Genomic DNA, 21554 nt, shown 5'->3' with positions numbered 1-21554 from the left:
CCAATCATAACATGCTTATAATTATATTTAACATTAATTTATTATTCTTTGTATTGTTTTTTATATTCTATTCTGATATAAATTAATCAAAATACATATTTTTAATATATATATAATATTTGTTGCTAAATTATTTTAAATTTTAATTAAAAATAATTACGTGTGTTGCATTGATAATGACAATTGTTAATTATTCCAACAATGATGGGAGACTTGTAAATTGTCTCAGGCTTTTTATTTCGGGAAACGATCACGAGGAGCCATTTTTCGCGCGACTCGACCTAGCGAGAGTCTCGAATTATGAATCTCGCTTTATTCGAAATATACTAAGAGAGATTCGATGAGAGAGGATTTTCGGTAGTATGTGGAGCCTACCTTCACGCCGAATGCGGCGATCTTCATTATGCACTCGATAGTAAACAGCCCCGTGAAGCACATGTTCATGTACTTCAGTATGTTCTTGAACATTTCGCTTTGTTGATGAAACTGCAATGCATACACTGACAAATACACGACCGACAAACAGACATACGTACGCACAAGCTTATAAAATTGCATGATTCGTGTGGACGAATTTTGTTTTTCTTTTTTTCTTTCGAGGTTAATAGCTCCGTTTTTTCTATTTTTTTTTCTCTTAAACGCCGAAACTCTGTGCACCGATACATGAACATTCTGTGCTGCACAATAGATACCTTAATAATGAGATAAAACTTGCATCAGCAAGATTAACGTGTTAGTCAAACTAAAGTATGCGTTTTGGAATTGTTTGTGTCTTTAGACTTAATTAATCAAATTTATGTATAAGAATTTTCATTTTCTCGTGAAATAATTCCGACGCGAAATTCAAACCTTGCTGAAGCAGCCTCATCCCCCTTCATGCTATTTTATTTGCATAGCTGTAAAAAATTGCAGGATAACGTCAAATAATGAACGTAACGTCAAAGTAAAATTTTTTGGAATAAGATTAAAAAACGGAGATAATATAAATAAATGATATTACGCTTGATTCGCGAATCACTGTTATAAGTCAGCTTATTCGTGTGTCACGAATTGGTACACAGTTTTAATCGCATACGGCGTGTAAAATAAAGCGCGAATTATATATATATATGTTAAAAATATAGTGATGTATGTCATCTTATATCCGAATAATGTAGGGAAGAGATCTCTTTTTCATATATATATCGTCGTTAACTTATACGTGTACGAACCTATTGGGTGTGTGCGGAAATATCTATATATATATATATATATATATTTAATGAAACATTTGTTTCCTTATATTCCGGTGACTGATCTTACAACGAATATGTGGTGCATATGTCAATTGTGTGTACATGGATATACCAGTACCATTATCTGCTACACATATCTTCAATTGATTAACAGATAGAGATATTTTGCAATCACATACTGGTATATAATTGATGACTGATTAGTCTTCTGGTCTTAATTGATATTAATGGATTGTATATTGGGGATTTCCTGAAGGACACTGCCGGAAGCAGCGACAAGAAGAAAATAGTTTAATATTGTACACAAATATTTTCAGACAAATTTTTCTCTCTTTCCACAAGTTATTTTAAGCAAATAATGAAACGCATAAAAAAAGACTTATAAAAATTCTTTAAATGTTATAATTCGTAACATAATAATATATACTATGATATATCAATAAATTTGAGAAAAATTAGAGTAAAAATCTAATTATTATTAATTTCAATTTAATATTCATTAATTTCAGTTTAATATTGTACACAAATATTTTCAAACAAATTTTTCTCTCTTTCCACCAGTTATTTTAAGCAAATAATGAAACGCATAAAAAAAGACTTATAAAAATTCTTTAAATGTTATAATTCGTAACATAATAATATATACTATAATATATCAATAAATTTGAGAAAAAATCTAATTATTATTAATTTCAAAAAAACATGTGGGCTTTGATCATCTTTTTATAATATCCTTCATCTATATCGCTTGGAATTAATTTTCTTCTTGTCATCAGCTTCTACGGAGTCTGGACCAGAAGATGGATATATACGAGTCTAAGTGTCTAAAAAACTAGCCGCGAAACTGATAAAGATTGTGACAAGAAAAAGAGAAACGATCGAAGGAAACGTAAGAGAAACAACCAAACAAAGGTACTTAAAGTAAATAAACTTCCGGAAACACAAAAAGAGTGCAATTCAATTAACGAAGGGATCGTCAGGAATTACGAAACTTCGTTTCTCGAAGTGCTCACATCTTTTTTGCAATCTGTGTCTTTTCCTTGTTTATATATTTTTTTTTTTACAGGGAAGGAAAAAGGAATAGGTAAAACGTGCGGACGCCCCGTGCAAAGTGTGTTTCCTGTCGCTGTAAAACACACACACATTCAGTGGATATCTAATTGTTGTTGCTGGTTTTAGGTTTAACTTCTAAAATCGGTCGATAGTTTGTTTCGGTGGCAACCAGCATGCGACACGCAGTTTTGCACGTGTGTGAGAAGAAGTGCGTGAACATGTATATACATTGTACATTGGTCGCTATTCGAACGGGAAGACTTTTGGAGGTGAAGAAATTTCTAGATATGAAATATCGGATAAAAAATGCAAATATTTTTTTTATCACTACTTTCTTTCCGAAAAATTTTTTCACAAATTCCAAAATTTTACAATATAATTTCAAAGCAGCAATGATTTGAAAGATTGTTCCTCCTCGTTCGTGCGAGCGTATCGAGCAATGTGAACACATAGTATCCCACTTGGTATGTGCTTTCAAGATCTGGTGCAGTGCGTGTGCAAGTGATCTGAACATTCCATGTTTTCTTGTCTTTCTTTCTCAGGCAAACAAGTCCGACCACAAATCATATATTCGGGCGCTGTGCGAATTTGAATCAGCATATGTATGTGTGTGTGTGTGTATAATCTCTAATTCAACGAGTCCGGGTTCAAGCTGTGGTCTCGTTTGAAAAAGAAATAAAGGTAGGTAATCTATCTCGTGCGTTCTTAAACTGTACAAGTCAAAGGAATTGGGAGGCAAACGAAGGAACCAGTCGGGTTTGGAATTCGATTGAAAGTTTGCACGAATCCGATTACTTCTCTCTCGTTTATAACAACAATGAATGAATAGAATCGGAAAGTGAATGAAATTAAAAATTTCGGGGACAAAAATATAACACTTGCTATTTATGTAGTAGAAGTGATCTAATCAAATAAACTCAGAAATAAATATTTTTATCGGCTCTCAATATATAAATCAAATAAGTTGAAGATAATAAGATTCAATGAACCAATTTTTTATTTAGAACCTAATTAATTTGGAATCCGAATATCTAGATTCATTCATCCATTATTCAAAATCAGTTGAGACAAAATTTGGAGCAATATAAATGGAACATGTAAAAGGTTTTCCTAAAAATAAAATTAACAGTTCTCTTACTAAATTATTCAAAATTACTATAAACATTTTTTTTTAATTATTTTAATTTTCATAAAATTATTAACAAATTATAACTATTATTCTTGTATTATTGAAAATTATAATAAAACTACTATCAATTATATTTTCTAATGAAATTTTATGAAACATAAATGTCTGAATATATAATGTGAAATAATTAATTAATTTCTGAATAATGCTAAACTTTTGCATTACTCTTATTTTGCTCTAAAAATTTCATTACTTGTGTAATAAATTTCAAAGTTACTTGAAAATCTGCGATTATTGCGAGAGATATATAAAAGGAGTCAAGGAAGTTAAAAGAGTATTTTCGAACAACGTGTGGGCTCGCGTGCAGGACTTGTAGAAGGCCATGAAGGTGCAATATCTTCGGGCACCCTGATCTCAGTTATATCAAGCGAGGACGAGTCGAGGTGCAATACGCCTCACCTCGCTACCAGTTAAAACATGGTATTAGCAAGGCGAACGCAAGAGTCGAACGCACGTTGTGTTAGTATCTGTGTGTATGTTGTAGTGGATATCACATTGATGTTCAAAAATGTGTTTCCTTTGCACGTTTTCGAATATATCTACTTCGAAAACGAAGACACAGCGGCAGCCATGCAATTGGTATAACGAGGGATCAGAAATCGAAGATTTTAGGATAAGAATAACAAATACAAGAATATACGGCAAAATTAAAATAAAAAGTAACTAAATTAAAATAAAGAAAATATTCTATTTTATATTTCATCTTATTGACTCTCGAAGTATTAAGACGAGAATAAAAATGATTATATATAGATTGATGTACTACTATATGTCGGTTTGTAATTTTTATGTTAAATATAAGTAAGGTTTTACGAACGTTCGCTTAATACTTTGAAAGTCTATAAATACTAAAAATACTGGCTTTGTTAAATTTGTTAAAAATATACTGAGATGTTAATTAAAATAAACACACAGAATATATAATGATTAAATTAAATATACGGCTAATTAATTACTGTAAAAAAAAAAGAATAATATTAATCGTTAGTCGATTATCAGAAACGCAAATAAATTAGAGAAATAAAGTGCAAAGGTGACACGGACAATATATACCTAGAAAGGGAGAAATTTGCGGGGGCAGATTCAAAGAACGGGATAAGATAAAATTTGACATAGCTGTGTACACGTATTGATAAAATACAAGGGTGATACAGTTATACAAAGAAAACGATTAGAAAAGGTTCAGCAGGCAAGAACAACAATGTCCTCGTACGTATATATATATAACGTGATATATAAATATGGTTACAGTCATTCGGTATTACGTACGCTGCGCTTAGACGCGACATATTCTCGTTTATCTCGCGTATCTTCGTTATTATAACAAGATACTGTTTGTCGATTGGTTAAAGTTGCCAATAGGTCTAATGGGTTAAAGAACGCGCGGACATTGAAGAGAAATTGGGAACGATAAATATCGTAGGACTCAAAGATCAATTTAGACGATATACGTCGCAGCTCCAGCAATATTGAGATCTAAGTGCGCCAAACTTTTGATCCTTAAATTAAATATTTTCGATATACCGTTACTTCGTGTTTAATTGTAAAGAAAATATTTTTCTACATGCAAGAATATTATCTATATTTTAAATAGAAAATAAAGAAAATGTGCTCTCCATCGATATATACATGCTGAAAAATAATAATAATTTACATTTATGTCTCTCTTTCTTATTTGGAGCCGCGACATGTGAGAAATCGAAAACAAAGATTCGTCTGAAAATTTATAAAAATTCTTTTCAACTGATTTGACTTGTATTCAAAAGAATTTTTAAAGAAATAGTGAACACAATTTTTGTTTTCAATTTTACTCGTAGAAGGGATGCGTATTTCAGGACTTTTTCTTCTTTCATTACCCGCGTTTTCTATATTTTCGGAGCTAATCGGGAAGAAATATTTGTAATTTGATTAACGATTATTCTCTCTCGAGAATTTTCAATGCACGAGGAAGATTACGTGACACTTACCTTCATCATAAGTAGTAATGTATTCAGTACGATGAGCATCATGATAAAATATTCAAATGGTGTAGATACGACTATCCTCCAGATTTTGTACTTTACGCTATTCCGTTCCTTCGGCATGTACCTCTCGAGCGGGCGAGCTTGTATTGTAAAGTCTATACAAGATTTCTGAAAGATTAACAAGAAAATTATTACCGTTCGAAACAAATAAAAAGGTAAATTAAAAGTTTTTATGCCACAACTTTAACTTTAAAAATTGCGACGAAAAAAAAAATTGAAATGAATGAAAAATTATATTAAAAAATTAAAAAATAATTTTTATGCCTTGGAAAAAAAATTTGGAATTGAAAAAATTAGAAAATATAGGACTATTTTTATATTATTAATAATAATTTTATATAATTTTAATGATAGAATGACCTCCGCGTTGCTGCAAATTTACCCAAGTTTTTATATCGTTTCGATAAGAGAACACGGAATATAATTTCGACAAATGAATTCGACATCACCTGATTCTTATCAATTTCACCGTCCTGCAATTCAGCCTCTCCCTGCTCCTGAAACGTGATGATAATCAAGGCCACGAAGATGTTGACGAAGAAGAACGGAAACACGATGAAGTAAACGATGTAAAAAATGGACATCTCAATGCGAAAGTTTTGGATGGGGCCCTCGTCCAAGTGCGTGGCCGCCATCGAGTTCTGTAGAATTTGCGGCCAGCCTTCGCCGGTCTGGACGGCGAACAGCGTCAGCATGGCCACCATCACGTTGTCGTAATGAAAGGACTGGGGTTGCCAGGTCCGGTTCCTGAGCTCCGGCAGCAGGTTACCCTCTTCGAAAACGAAGAATTGACCACTATGTCGCGAAAGCAAAATTAGTTCCTTGGTTTCAATCATTATATTTATTTCATCAATATATATTTATTTAAATATTTTTCAAAACACTTATCTTGATAGATAAAACGAGTAAAATATATATATATATATATATAGGATAATGAATAATATACTCACTGGCAATCCTCTTTCGTATACTTGCTCTCGTCGGTGCAGAAGAAGAATTTGCCGTTGAACAGCTGCACCGCGATCACAGCGAATATGAATTGAAACAATATGTACACTATAAGAATGTTAATGACATTCTTGAGACTGTTCACCACGCAGTCGAACACCGCCTTGAGCTTCGGCACGCGCTTTATCGTCTTAAGTGGTCTGAGCACTCGCAGCACTCGCAGCGACTTTATAGTCGAGAGGTTCTGGCCGGCCGAGCTGCCGGTCATGTCGAAAGCGAACGACACCATGGCGCATATCACTACGACCGCGTCCATAATGTTCCAAAACTCGCGCAGATACGAGCCCGGATGCAGTATGATGCCGAGGTCGATGATCTTCAGCACCATCTCGATGGTGAAGACGCCGGTGAACGCGTAATCGAAGTAGTTGAGGATCTTGTTCCTCGGCGCGTTCTCCGCAACTGGATCCTCGGCGGCCAGCGCGATACTCGACAGCGATATCACCACCATTATGAAGAAGTCAAAGTACCGAAGGTTCACGACCCAGTGGGCGGCTCTTCTTACGCTGCGAGTAAAGGGATTCTCGTTACTCGTAATCGAGTGCAACGTTTTTCGTATATTCTCTAGCTTAATCTTCAACGATCGAACTTACGGATTCGTAGGGGACAGTATAAACATGGAGGAGTATGGCAGCATTGGTTTTGGTCCCGTGTCTTCATCCTGCCTCCTCTCTTCGGACACTTGGTTATCACCTCTTCCGTCTCTGCTGGAAAAAAACCAGATATCAATCTGTGTCTCCTTCATCGATTTTGCTTCTTACATTTTCTAATTAATCTACATTATATTTACTATTATTTATTATATTATTATATTATCTTATATTATATTATTGATTTTTTTTTACTAATTCAATAATTATTAATTTTTTAAACAGCAAAATTTTAGTTCGAGAAAAATCCCTAACGGCACATATCCCGAAGATCAAGATCAAAGAACATCCTGAGGATGTTCGAATGGATATCCTCTGAATATCTTTCGGCTATGTAAATTGTCATAACATATTTCTGCCGCTTAGAGCAATATATGACAAGTGGCAAAAGTAACTTACAAATTCTGGGTTGGACTTGGAGGGCAGATTTCCACCTTCGGTGCTCCACCGTCCCCGGGTTTTTGCAGCGACTCGATCTCCTTCTCGAGCTCCTGCAACTGTTTCTCCTTATCTTCCTCTTGCTGTTCCTCCTCGGCGGCGCTCAGCTCCTGTGCGTTCGCGAGATTGTCGACGGCGATAGCCAAGAAGACGTTCAGCAGAGTGTAGTTGCCGAAGAGCACCAGCACGATGAAGTAGAGCGAGTAGGCCATGCCCTGCGACTCGATACCCTGGTACATCACTTCGTTCCAGTCTTCTCCAGTCAAGATCTGTCAGCATCATTAATTATTACACAAGTTGCACTTTTTTTTTTACAAAACTAATTATTTCATTTTTTTCACCATTCACTCAACAACTTATATCTATTTATTGAATTAAATATTTTTGTTTTAAATTTAATTTTTTTTGTAATAAAATTAATTCATCAAATTTGTTCTATCATTCACTCAACAACTTATGAATGGAATAATCAATCTTGATCGTGTGTAATTGTTAAAATACATAAGAATCGTAATAGTACTCACTTGGAAGACAGTGAGTAGTGCGATGGGAAAGGTGTTGAAGTTGGTGGGCGGCGTGCCATTTTCGAAATTGAACTGACCGCCGAATAGCTGCATACCGAGCAGCGCGAATATGAGGATGAAGAGGAAGAGTAGGAAGAGGAGAGAGATGATGCTGCGCATCGAGCTTAGCAGCGATATCACGAGATTTCTCAGGCTCTTCCAGTATTTGGTGACTTTAAAAATTCTCAGGAGTCTAAGGGCACGTAGGACGGAGAGGCCGAAAGAGCCTTTCTTCAACGAGGACCAGATCACCTCGAAGATCGAGCCTAAGATGACGATGCAGTCGAAGCGATTGAAGCTCGATTCGAAGTATGTGCGGGGACCGAGCGCGTACATCTTGATGAACATCTCCAGCATGAAGAGGGCCAGGAACACATACTCTGCGTAATCTACGAATAAAAAGAGATTCACTTTCGAAGAGCTCCAAACTGTGTGTTTATCAAGGATACCCAAACAACATCGCTTCTAAAAACAGGAGACGTCTTAAAGATATCTTATTGACGTCTTAAAAATGACTCCTTTACGACATCTTATGTCCCGATTTTAGACGTTTTGCTGTCTGGGTAGGCTATTCAACATTTTCAATAATAAGAAATATATGTCGGCTCTCAATATTATTAATAATAATAATACATGAATTTTAAATCGGCCATTTTTTTCTCGCCTATTTTCTTCCATATGTAAAGTTCGAGATTAATTTATATATGGAACTTAGTAATCTCAAACCAAGAAATACAGTTTCGAAGAATTAATTTTTTGCGCTTGGGTTCTATTAGCCGATTTAAAATTCATGTATTATTATTATTTTCAATAATATTTGATAATAAGCTGAGAAAACTTTGACTTATGAAATGAAATTGTAATAGAATCGAGAAACTCACAGAGGAAATCGCTGAGCCACTTCGGCTGATCGTAATGTTCGACGGCCACAGTGGCGGTGTTGAAGAACACAAGGATGATGACGAACCAATAGAACTGCTGCGACTTGACGGAATTGCGTATCCAGAACCTGAATCTCTTTTCGGCCCGCCAGAATTGCAGACACGTGCCCTGCTTCTTCACTTTCGACTTGAAGTAGGAGGTTCTCGAGAATCCTATAAAGTAGAAAGAATCGTTTCAGCATAAGACACAATTGATTGTTATGACATATTTTGCTGACGCGAACCAGTCGATAGTTAAGTTCATCATATACATCTTAACTGCGTCATATAAACGCTTTTATTCTTTTTTGTAAAACATATAAGTCTTGTTTGAAAATATCTTTCCTATGTCTACACGTTTTCATGTTTCTTACTACTTACTAAGCTATTTCTGCGATACTTATATGAATTCAAATATCGCGTGATTTAAAATATTACGATCTTTCTATTAACTTAAAGTTCTTTTCGTATTGCAAATAATGATATCCTTCTAAGTTTATTTCGAAAGAAAATCTATAAGTATTGCGAGCAACTCTGAACAATTATAAAATTATTTTTTACATCGACTGGAAACATTTTTTCATTTTTTTTCCTCGACGAAAGATAGATATAGATAGATACAGAGTTCTCTATACTATAAATTAGTCTCTATACTAAATTAGTCTACCAATCTACGGCTATATATGATGATGCGTACATATTCTGGCTACTCAATCGCTATGTGTAAACGTCGACAGGCTAGTACTAGCTAGCCTATCTATCAAATTCTATGGGAGAGGATTCCTAGTACACTACTCAGGAAATTCAAGTCCTCACTTGACATACTAAATACTCTACTGTTCTGTCAGCTCACTTTAACTAGCTAACATTATAGCTATATCAGTCAATAAAAAAAAATAATCGATATTTTGTTGTCACATGATATACCTAAATACTTCCGCCGGAAACATTCACATCTACTCTTTATCAAAACTTATTAAAAAAAAAAAAAAAAAAAAATATTACGTTCTGCCCTTATCATTCTAAAATAAAATGTGACAAATATGTTAAAAAGTTATATATTTAAATTAATAAAAAATTTTTTTAAAACAAAAATGCACTTATTATTATTAAAAAATGTATTTGTTTTTATTATAATATATTATAATTTTCTCAATTCGATTGTCTTTGATATAATATTATAATATTTTTTAAATCCGATTCAAAGCATGCAATATAATATTTGTATATTTTTGAACAATCGTGTGAATGTTTTCGGTTGCAAAGAATAGATAATATTTATGTGTATAATTGAAGTGTCGCTATGTCAGAAGCAATACCTAGAAAATAAAAATAAATTAGCTGTCTAGAGTTCTTGAATCTGTTTCTTGCGTAATGTCCGCGTGATTTTAAGTGATATGTATCAGCCATAACATCAACAGAAGTCGATCCGAATAATTACATAGAATGCAATAGTTAATTTCTCTACCAAGAGTACCTATAGCCTACATTTTTTTACAATAAATAATACGTAATTTAGCTACGTAAAACGAGTACACTTCGTCAGAAGAAAAGATCCACGATTCAAAATTATGTAAATTATGAATAAATATTTTTTAATTTCAGAATAATTTTTATTTTTACAAAAGAGATATATTGAGATATCGAATCAATTTTTGATCGTTCCTTGAAAGCTGTATTAATGTAATGTTAAGTATATATTTTCGAGTATTTTGAACAACGTATATTCTCTGAAAAAAATATATTATTTAGCAAGAGCATGTGGAGCTATTGAAAATTATATCTAACAATAATTCATCCTATTGTAACTACATTTTATTGCAAGAGAATTAATTTCTGCACACATCGACTGTACACGTCCACAGATGCGTGACTATTGATACATCCTATACATGTATGTATATATATATACGCGAATAGATGTCAAACAATTGATGTACCAAGCGATAGCCTGCGTCTAATCATGTATGTAAATGTGGTACGCACAATATTGCTTGTATATTGCTTGTATATGTGTATTCACCAATCACAAAAGAATCTCTTACAAATAAAAATATAAAAATAAGACAGTTACACGTAAGATTACGAATACAGCCTTGTTTTACGTTGTTCTTTATGAAAAGTCATGGCATTCACGGTTGTAGTTACCTTTGAGCTTTTTCTTAGGCACTGAAACAAGAGGAGCATCTGATAGCGTGTGTTTAGAATGTTCATCAATTTCGGCAAAAATTATGGGAAGGGGATCAGCATCGTTCTTTTGTTTTTCCTCTCGATACGAAAGAGAGAAATCAGGCATAAATCCACAAAGTATCAACGTCGATGAACGTGAAAATACGCTAATACGTGCCAATAAATAGAGAGAAGTTTTGGAACGAGATAAAAAAGAAGGCAGGCCAAAATCTCTCGCACACCAACGATTTCCTTCGCACGCATTTAATAAAGATATTCATCAAATTTAATTATTTAGCTAATTTTCGCAAATTTTGTTTTTCTAAAATTTCGTTAATTCAAAGTTTCTTAATCGCTCGTTAATATTGTTGTGATTTCTTTTGGAAATCGTTGATTCACATAACTTACTACTGAAAAACTCGTGAAATCCCTTACTACTTGAACTTGGTCTCGATTTCACAATATATTTGTTCGAACACTCTGAGAAGGAGTTCACAACTCGAATGTAAAAGAGGTGAATGAACAAGAAGAAGAGAATATTTGGATGACCATCGATTGGCAAAATACAACTCACCATCGTCCTGATCATCCTGATCTTCCTCCTCCTCCGTGTCGGTGCTTTTGCTCTTGCCAAGATTTTTCAATTTCTTTTTCTTCGCCGCCGCTCTTCTTCTTACTGTGTAGAACATAAAGATTAAGTTATCTCAATTTTCCGAAATTATTCCGGCGCTTAATCTTTCATCAGCTATTAAAAATATGTAATTTTCACGTTCGTTTCTGCAGTCTAACAAGAGTGCAAATCGTATAATGTTAATGTTATATTCCTTCAGTAATTTTGAATAAAAATCGTACACAGACGCACATTAGAAAATATAATAAAATGTCATTATTTAAAATACAATTTGTACGCGAGTATCAAAGAAAATAAAATAGTTTATTTATATACGTAATATAAATAAAGATGAGAATTAAACTGATACTCATAAACACTCGGTGTAGTTCTTGCTAAGAAGTTCAATCTATTCGATTAAATAAAAAAAATGCGCGAAAATACATTTTAGAGAATAGCATTTTATATAAATATGCACGAGCACGTTACAGAGTTCGCTTTGCAAATCTTTTCGAAAGTGCAAACTTTAAGAAAGTGAATATTCATGACGTTACTATACGTTATATGAACCTTCTAATATGTGCATTTTCTCCTCTTCCGTGGTTCTCTCCTCGGCAAGTATCACCTCCTCTGAAAGGGAAATATTATGTATTAATATGCAATAATCAATGTAAATATTTGTATATGTTTCAATATACGCGGAAACAATTCGTGCGTACAACAAGCTTTTGCAAGCACACTATTTGCAGAATGAAAGAATTAAAATGGATCGACAGGAATACCATATATAATATATTTGAGAAAATTTCAATCTTTGAAATCAGATGAAAATATAATATGAATTGCACATTAATTGCACATTTCTATATTTCACTTATCAGCTTTCAACTTTATTTCATACACTGTACGTCGTATACAATTTATAATATAAAATGATCTCTTTAGAATAAAACACAGAAATTTAGATTTTTCGCGAAATGAATTCCTGTCGATCTTTTTTAATTCACATATTTCTCACGGCAATTGGTCTAACCTGCTTTGCAGATCCAATTGAGGTAACAATTCAGTTCGCGCTCAAGCTGCTGCGCTCTTCGCAACTTCAAGAAGGACTGTCGGTTTTCCACTTTCTCTCTCTCCTTCGCAAACTCTCTACAAGCGTGATACAAATGACATGGGAGATTACTCGGGAGCACTTTTATCAAGACCAAATTTAGCAGAGGACTTTCTGACAATACTTGAATATTCTAGCAGTACCGGCATGTTTGGTATCTTGACAGTGTTTGAATAAAATATTGTAGAAAACACATTAAAACAAAAAAAAATTTGTTTTGCGTAATACTCGGTTTGTAGATCGATTTAAATTAGCTTGTATTATGGTGTGATTAATATATAATATATACAGGATCAATTTATTGTTAACTACACTACTCTCTTGCGTAAGCGTGTTACTTCTTCTTAATTATTAAATCTAGCAGTGATTAGTTGATTAGACGAGCTGCCAAAAATTTACATCCTTATAAAATGTGCACTTAGAATCGTATTCTCATCGCGCGTTCAGTATGATTGTATAATCTTATCTTTTGTATATCGAAAAATATAATTGTAAATATAATTTACGTACATATCTAATCAGAGAATAAAAAAATTATAAATAAAAAAACATTAGCTTTTCGCAATAAAAGAAATATGACGCGATAAGATTACTCTAATAAAACTAGTCAGAATTATGCGCGATGACTTCTTTTCTTCTTCTTTATATAGTAAACTGCTGATCAGTTTACGTTACATTTTCGATTATTGTGACAGCACTAAACACGCTAAGAGAATACGGTTCATTGCACGCTAAATTTAGGCAATGTCTGTTAATTGAAGACCTGCTTGAGTGATCCATTTTAAGTAGGAACTGAACGCAGTCGTGAAGAGTCGCTTGCTCTTCGCTTTCCGATAAGCCGCTCGCCGTTCGACGCGCGTTCTTTCATTAGAAAATTCCCTGACGAGAGGAAAGAAATTGATTCTGAAGTAAATGGAGCTTTATTCGCAATTTTCACGATCGTCGCTCCGTGAATTATTTTCGGCGTGGATGGAAAAGCCGCGGGAGAGTCTCTCTCTTTTTTTTTTCTTTTTTAGGGGAAACGTATCTACTCACCCGCTCAAGACACCAAGAACTAAGTTCAGCATGAAGAATGATCCAAGGACGATCAACGGTATAAAGTAAATCCAGTTCCATCGATTGCCAAGAGCGTCGTTTGTCTGCAAATCCGACCAGAATCGATATGAAGAGCAGTGTCGCGTATATGTACACATATCCACCGGTTTTACACAGCCAAAGATATATTAATTAACGACAAAGGGACACCGTTATGTGATATAGAGGCATCGTACTGTACTCTCGCTGCGCTGGACCCGACGCGATAAATGCAGTCGTCCAGGTGTGAGAGCTCGAAATTTATTTATCGTTATTCGATAATTTTCATTTCTCTTCACAAAGACAAATTTTGTCCGACATGAAGAGCAAATTTAATCTAAAAATAGATTGAAAAATCCACCGACCTCATTTAACTCAAAACAATATCGCATTTTATGAAACCTTGTAGTCGCGTCTATCGCTAGGAGGTATAATCCGGGGGAAAAAAAAAGATAGAATCGGAGAAACATGCCATATTGTCGAATTACATACAGCTTTCAAGCTGTTTAGACTGGTTTCAACTATTTAAATAGTGTTCGATATAGCGGGAATTATATCTCGAAAACTCTGTACAATACTATGTACATTAGGTTTTAAGAAACTTTCAAGTAATTTCAAAGCATGGCATTTTCTTCCAACTGACATTTTTTTATCCCCGATTATACCCGACTAAAAGAATCGTTGCGGCCGGTAGAGCAATATTGGAGAACTTTGAAAGAAATTATTGTTCACAATAATTTAAATCTCCCTCCTTGTCCCACTGGCTAATTATTAATTCTTTCGTGAACAGATCCATCTGAACTTTATATATGTTACTCATTCAGCATGTATTATAATGTACTCTAAAGAGCTATATATTTAATTCTGTTAAAAGTAATCTAAAATAGATTAATGTGGTCACGAAAGAATTAAATACATTGAAAGATACAGTTAACATCGATATTAAAACATCGAAGAAATGGGCTGGAACTGACAATGTCATACTGAGCAAGGTGAACATATACGTCAGTGTTAGCTGTTGTTGCATTCCTGAACCCGATCAATTTGGCTGAAGCCGAACATATAGAGAAGAGAGGCGAAAGTACAACGACCGAAGTGAAACGTGATGAAATTAATTGTGAAAGAAATTAACGTTCAAAAGCGGATGAAGGATTCAAGGGATACACGTATCAAATTTGATTTTTCAATATTGTATTATCTCTTCTATATAAAAGGACCAATGTACAGGGAGTTAATTAAGAAGGAACAAATTTGGTTAAACAAAGATATAATATTCAAATAAAGCATTGGCAATTAATTTATAGAATTGATGATACTGATAGCAACATTCTATGTAGGGTACACAGATTCGAGAATTTTGACTATCGATCTTTGATGTGATGAGAAAAAGAGAGAATGAGGTACACTGAGGAGGACAAATCGTGCGCGATAATGAGGGCAAAAATTAGCAAAGACAAAGAGAAGAAACAGAGATAGAGAAAGAAAGAAAGAGAGATAAAGAACATGAAAAGGATTTTGAACACTGAAGAACACATTTCTTGCTTTACCCAGTACAATATGGCAGTCCAGCCCTCCATAGTGATACACTGGAAGACAGTGAGCATGGCAAATCCGATGTTATCGAAGCTGGTGATGCCCGAGTTTGGTCCCTCCCATTTCTCCCTGCATATCGAGATGTTCTTTTCGCACGCATGGGCCCCGAATTCCTCAGCCTTGGGGTCCAAATTGCACGGGCTCGCTTGCTCGCCCTCTCTTACGATTTCTGCAACATTCGGTATTATAAAATATCTTGAATACATTAAGAGCACCCGCAAGAGACTCCCCAAAAAAAATTTTGTCAAATATATCTTGCATTATAATCGCAATATTCTTGAATCGTTTTTTCTTATGATTTTTTATATATCAAATCATAGCTGAATATATAAAAAATAAAACAAACAGAGAAAATGATAAAAATTAGCATTATTCTAAAATTTGTGAGAGAGCAGGCTGAATTTTCGAGTACACTCACTAAGGTCCTCTACACTGTAGCATGTTTTATGCAGGGTTCCCGAATAAAACTCGAGGCCGATGATGGCGAATATCACGATGGCGAAGAGTACCAGCAAGCCGATCTGCAGCAGCGGGGCCATCGCCTTGATGATAGACTTGAGCACCACCTGAAGACCTATGCGCAAAAAATTGCCGAGGAGTAATTAGGTCCAACCACCATTCTCGCAGGATCAATGTGGAATTCTACGCTCGGTGCAATTTTACTTTTATTTCTCCCTGCTCGTGCATCGTTGTTGCTTGTTGTTTCCGAGAAACTGCACGGAAATTTGTATATAAATAAAATGTAATGTAATGTAACATGGTCTTAATATTTGTTAAAGCACCAACAAATTCGTTTAATATTTTATTTGAATAATTTTGCGATAATTTTGTAAATAATTTTATACACAGGCGTGATGAAAAGAATTATTATTTTATCTTGTGATAATTGTAAAAAATAAATTTTATATTAATCTGAATTCCGAATTAATGAAAACTTAATTTGGAAATTATATGAATATTCGATATTACTCGAAATGATTTCTTCGTCTAAGAATTAGGACACCTCCGCCGCATCTAAATACAACATCGAGCTTTCAATAATATCTACCTGAGCAATACTACTAACATAAAACAAACGATCGATCTAATTCGATAGAGAAAGCATCCTACGGGTAATATATATATTTACGATTAAATATATGACTACAACTCTCATCTATTTGACTTGACTTTATATTCATTAAATCGCTCCTCGTAAAATCTATATAGTCACTATACGAGAAATACGATAAATATATTCTCGACGGCGGATCACGTTTGATCTTCGAGGTATCCAAATCTGAGACACGAAGAAGTTTCGAGCCGTAAAATCTAATCATTCCTTACTCATTCGTGTAAAACTGCACGAGCAACGAGATTGCATTTTTAGCGCCAAATGTAATTATACGATTCCTTTATTTTAATTAACATCTATATTATTTCGACGTTCAAACGTGTAATAATTAAGCGCAATAAAATAGAATGCGGAATAAATGAAACATTTAGCGCTAAGAATTAGGTGTAAAACCACGTGTCTTTCACCCATACTCACACTTCGATTTCAAATCGGTTTCAAAGACATAATTAACGTGACATTTGAACGTTTAAAAAAAAGTGACGAATTTAAAGAGAAAAAGCTAAGATAGAAGTGTGAATACGAGTATTTATCTCGCGCGTTATTCTCTCAGCTTTCGTGGGATTTCGCGGCAACGAGAAGGAATTCTCTGTGTTTGGATCTTGCCGCTGCGTCGAGCTACCTCGAGTCCCAAAGCCGAGTCTCGACCGGCGCTCGACGCTTTTCCAATTTCTGTGCTGATGCGCTACTCACTCGGTATGCCGGAGACAAGTTTGAGCGGTCGCAACACGCGTATCGCGCGCAACGTGCGCAGATCCATATCCAGGTGTATGCCTTGCGAGAACGCCGTGACGATCCTGTCCCGAAAACACACACACCCGCCACACTTTACTACTTACTACTCTATTACACTAATACTCACGCTACTCTTAAATACTTAGACTACGGCCACTAGATGGTTAACTAGCCTAGCGTACTCTAGCCCGGGGACTGGGAGAATGAGAGTTTTATTGGGATCTTAGTCTCTGCAGAAAAATTCGATATCATTTCAAAAATCAATTTAGCAAACACAAGATTCACTTTTTAAATAAGTAATTTAATTTCTACGTTTTTTTTGGGGTCATTCTACTGTTCGATATATAAATTTCAATTTAACAAATAATAGAACTATTTATTCAAATTTTAGATAATGATGCGTTTTAAGTAATACTCTCAGTGCTCATCACAAATTAATAATTCAATAATAAAAAAAAATTGTAAATAAAAATATGATATCGACGATAAAAAAATATATATTCGAAGGGATACATTTTTCTCTATTTCAAACATTTGAAAAAGAAGAAGATTAACTTTTTATTTTAATTTAAATTAAATAAGTAATTTAATTTTTACATTTGTCGGTCATTCTACTGTTCGGTATATAAATTTCAATTTAAAAAAAAATAATAAACTATTTAAGTAATACTCTCAGTGCTCATCACATACATTAATAAATAAATGATAAAGAAATTGTAAATAAAAATATGATATCGACAATAAAAAAATCTATTCGAAGGGATAGATTTTTCTCTATTTCTGTCATTAGATTCAGCGAAATGATGTGCGAAAATAAACGTTCTAGTAGGATATAGGACAATGATCTACTGGATAGGGTGTCACGAGAGGAATAGGGTCGATGTATAGGCGTGTAAATGTATCTATGTATATACGTATTCTCTCTCTCTCTTTCTCTAGACTATGTAAAATACTGTATATCTAGGTCTAGGAGAACGTGTGAAACGCTGGGGCGAGCTAGCGATAATATAATCGCATGTACTCTCGCGATTCTAGTCTCTCGAAGATATCTGAGCGGTCATCGCGACCGCTTCTCTCATCTATTTCTGACTCTTGCCAATAACAGCAGCTTTCCGGAAAGGTTCTTTTCAATCCAGAACAGATATTATAGAGAGGTGCTAGATCTTTTCCACCCTGCTGGAGAATGAATTAAAAAGCTTGATATATCTACGTCTCGGACTTTCTGAATTTTATATTCTGGAACACATATAATGGAAAAGATATTTTTATTTTAATCAATAAAGAATAATCTTGGGTTTTTTTCTGTAAAATTGGAGAAACGACGAATTATTTAACTCTGCAGAAAATATTAAAGATCAGTTTAAACGTCTTCGTTACGAAACAATAATTGAATTAAAGATATATTTAAAATTTTAATGCGCTAGATTAAAAATGAAAGATTTTCAAATTGAAAAGAGAACAGATTTTTATGGCAATTAAATATTCAAAACTTGAGCAAGAACATCAAAAGAGTGAAATATATAGTGAAAAACCTAAACACAACTATAGTTGCATAATAAAAACCGTCAATAAGTGACTAGCTTGTGGAAAAAGATCCGATAAGAACGGAAAGCGAGTCCTAGCAATGATAAAGAATAATCATCATCGAGAATTACGAACACACCGTTAAACGATTAAATATAAAGCAACGATTCGATCTGTCGTATAACGTAAACGTCTAAAAGTACAACTATCTAGTAAATAACGGCCGCGCTGTTAAACACGTATTATGTACTCTAGAAGGACACGTATTCTTTTAACAATGTATAGTCGACTCTATTATTTAGCGTGACTGCAGCTAAAGATAGCTAACCACTAAATATAGGCATCGTTCCGCGCGGGTCATCACATCTGTGTGAGTATGTGTGTTTTTTTTTCTCCCTTTTGTCTACCTGTTCATGACAGCGCATCTTCACCGTAATCAGAGACGAATGGTCCAAACTGCTATTTCGAAGAAAATACTTTCGGAGAATATTCACTACTAATTAATAAATTAATTTTCTTCTTCTTATACAGACACACACGCGCTCTAGTAAATTATATCTTAACAATTAACAGAGAATAATCATTAATTCCAATTTTAAATACGACGACTAAACTGCTCGCTACGTGTTTATTTTTCTACATAGAATGACTACAGAGCTAGTAGAAATGATAAATCAGAGATCAGAATTATTAACAAGTGTCTAGATTGAAAATGTCACTAACGCTTGTGCTATATTGTTACGAAAAAAGACAAATATATATATATGTGGCAACTGTTTTTATCATAATTATCGTTAATCTGCAGAATCTCTTTCTTCTGTCATTATTAACAAATATGTAGTTATTTGATATTTTGCAAAAGATTCTTTATGTAAAAATTTAACATTTTTGCTAAAAGGACCTTCATTTATACATAAATGGTGTACTTGTGTATAACTATAATTTCTTCGAACTTGTGAGAAGAACTTGTGTATGTATCAAGTTGCGATATTCGTAAATCAAAATTGCTTATATAAATCTAATCACTAATTCACGCAAGTTTCCTCTAGAGAAAATAGAATATATATATATATCTAAATGAGATTATTCAGAAGCAATGTATAGACAGAGATTTCATATATAAATAATTTTGTATAAATCCAACAAATATCGATCATCAACTGAGCTAGCTTTTTACCCATTATCAATTCTAATTTTATCAATTGATCTAAAACACCCATATAGCCTCTAAGAGCGAAGGGGCTAGCGAAAAATGTACGACGTTATATTACGCAATTAGAAGATTAACGTAAAAGATGCTAGAAGGAACTAACAATATATAAATATATATATAGACAAGTTCAAGTCGATGCTTCTCTCGCTTGCCAGAACTAGACGTCGCACCAACTAAAGCAGCAGAATAATTGCCCGAAATTGAAAGATCGAGCTAAGAGTTGCGGCGCCGAAGACATTGAAAACTCGAATATTCGTAATGATATGCATACAAATTGGCAGAACACACAATACGTAGGATCTCAAAAGAGGATCGAGGGAGTTACAGTCATCTGCTGCTCGACTATTAGCTCGACTTGTTATTGACCGGGCACTCTTTCTCGGGGTGGTTTGTTAATCGCTGCTGTTCTTTCGCAGAACTCTGACTGACTCACTTGGAATTTTCGAAACCAGCTTCAGCGGTCTGAGGACCCTGAAGGAACGTAGCATACGCAGGTCGACGTCCACGTTTGTTTCGGCGAACACGGTCATCGACCTAATTCAAGGATCACTCTAAAATCTATCTGACCAATCGATACGATGATCGACGTGTTTCCTTAAGTCCTACGGCTGGAGAAATCAATTTGTGGATTACGTCGCCAGGATATGAATTTTTTCTCAATAATGCCATTTTGACCGTCAGAAAACTACATAGGTGTCCGCAGGATTTTTCTCCAGAAAGAGGCATAATTCATTTTTTAATTTTTAATTAATTTTTATTTTTTTTATATTGAATATGCAAATACATTTTAGTGTTTATTCGAAAGGAAAGCAAATGCTTAATTTTTTTTTACTGATTCCAAGGGAGCAAATTCTCCCTCTGCGGACGTCCATGATTACGTTATATGTTAAAAAATCAATATATAAATCACCTGTAAATTTTTCGATACGGGAATTTATGAATTTTGAAAATAAGTAAAATATTTGTCATCGCTCTCTCAATATTAAAAAATTGTCTTATTTGTAAAACATTATATATATATATTTCTAAAATCACGTCCGCAAGAGCTGATGTATTTCGCCTGGCAATGTTAGTTAAATTGATTCCTCCAATATCTTGTTTCCTTATAAGGGTGTAATTAGGCAAAGAGGTTTATTTTGTCGCTTGCTTTGATCGCAAATTAATTACTAGACGAAACAATATTTGTCTCTCTTGAGAATGATCAACATTAATGATTTGTCCTGTTTATGTAAGAGATGTAAATGTATATATACAGAAAAATATAGTAATATGAAGTTGAACATAAAATTGCTCACTTTTCACATAAATATATTATTTGACTCGTATAT

General features: G+C 34.0%; 1 protein-coding gene across 20 annotated transcripts in view; it reads right to left on the bottom strand.

The window, feature by feature from the left end:
- The window catches only part of cac (calcium voltage-gated channel subunit cacophony), a 173187-nt gene that overhangs the window by 36292 nt on the left and 115341 nt on the right, over nt 1-21554 (bottom strand). For 11 of the 20 annotated variants that reach the window (XM_085483071.1, XM_085483086.1, XM_085483073.1 and 8 more), the window contains 16 exons: nt 17448-17551; nt 16059-16214; nt 15595-15809; nt 14009-14112; nt 12896-13011; nt 12433-12492; nt 11827-11928; nt 11232-11252; nt 9045-9257; nt 8125-8552; nt 7562-7869; nt 7106-7219; nt 6455-7018; nt 5951-6296; nt 5445-5609; nt 376-486 (listed from right to left, as the gene is read on the bottom strand). In XM_085483071.1, the coding sequence (XP_085339197.1) occupies nt 376-486; nt 5445-5609; nt 5951-6296; nt 6455-7018; nt 7106-7219; nt 7562-7869; nt 8125-8552; nt 9045-9257; nt 11232-11252; nt 11827-11928; nt 12433-12492; nt 12896-13011; nt 14009-14112; nt 15595-15809; nt 16059-16214; nt 17448-17551 (3127 nt within the window). Of the gene's footprint in view, nt 1-375; nt 487-5444; nt 5610-5950; nt 6297-6454; nt 7019-7105; nt 7220-7561; nt 7870-8124; nt 8553-9044; nt 9258-11231; nt 11253-11826; nt 11929-12432; nt 12493-12895; nt 13012-14008; nt 14113-15594; nt 15810-16058; nt 16215-17447; nt 17552-20659; nt 20761-21554 lie in introns of all 20 variants that reach the window. The other 9 variants (XM_085483088.1, XM_085483072.1, XM_085483084.1 and 6 more) reach the window with 6 other exon arrangements.

The sequence above is a fragment of the Nylanderia fulva genome, unplaced genomic scaffold (genome assembly GCF_048542155.1).
Source record: "Nylanderia fulva isolate GAGA-0341 unplaced genomic scaffold, ASM4854215v1 Scaffold23, whole genome shotgun sequence".
NCBI lineage: Eukaryota > Metazoa > Arthropoda > Insecta > Hymenoptera > Formicidae > Nylanderia > Nylanderia fulva.
Note: the sequence above shows the minus strand (reverse complement) of the source record. Positions and strands in the feature narration are given on the sequence as shown.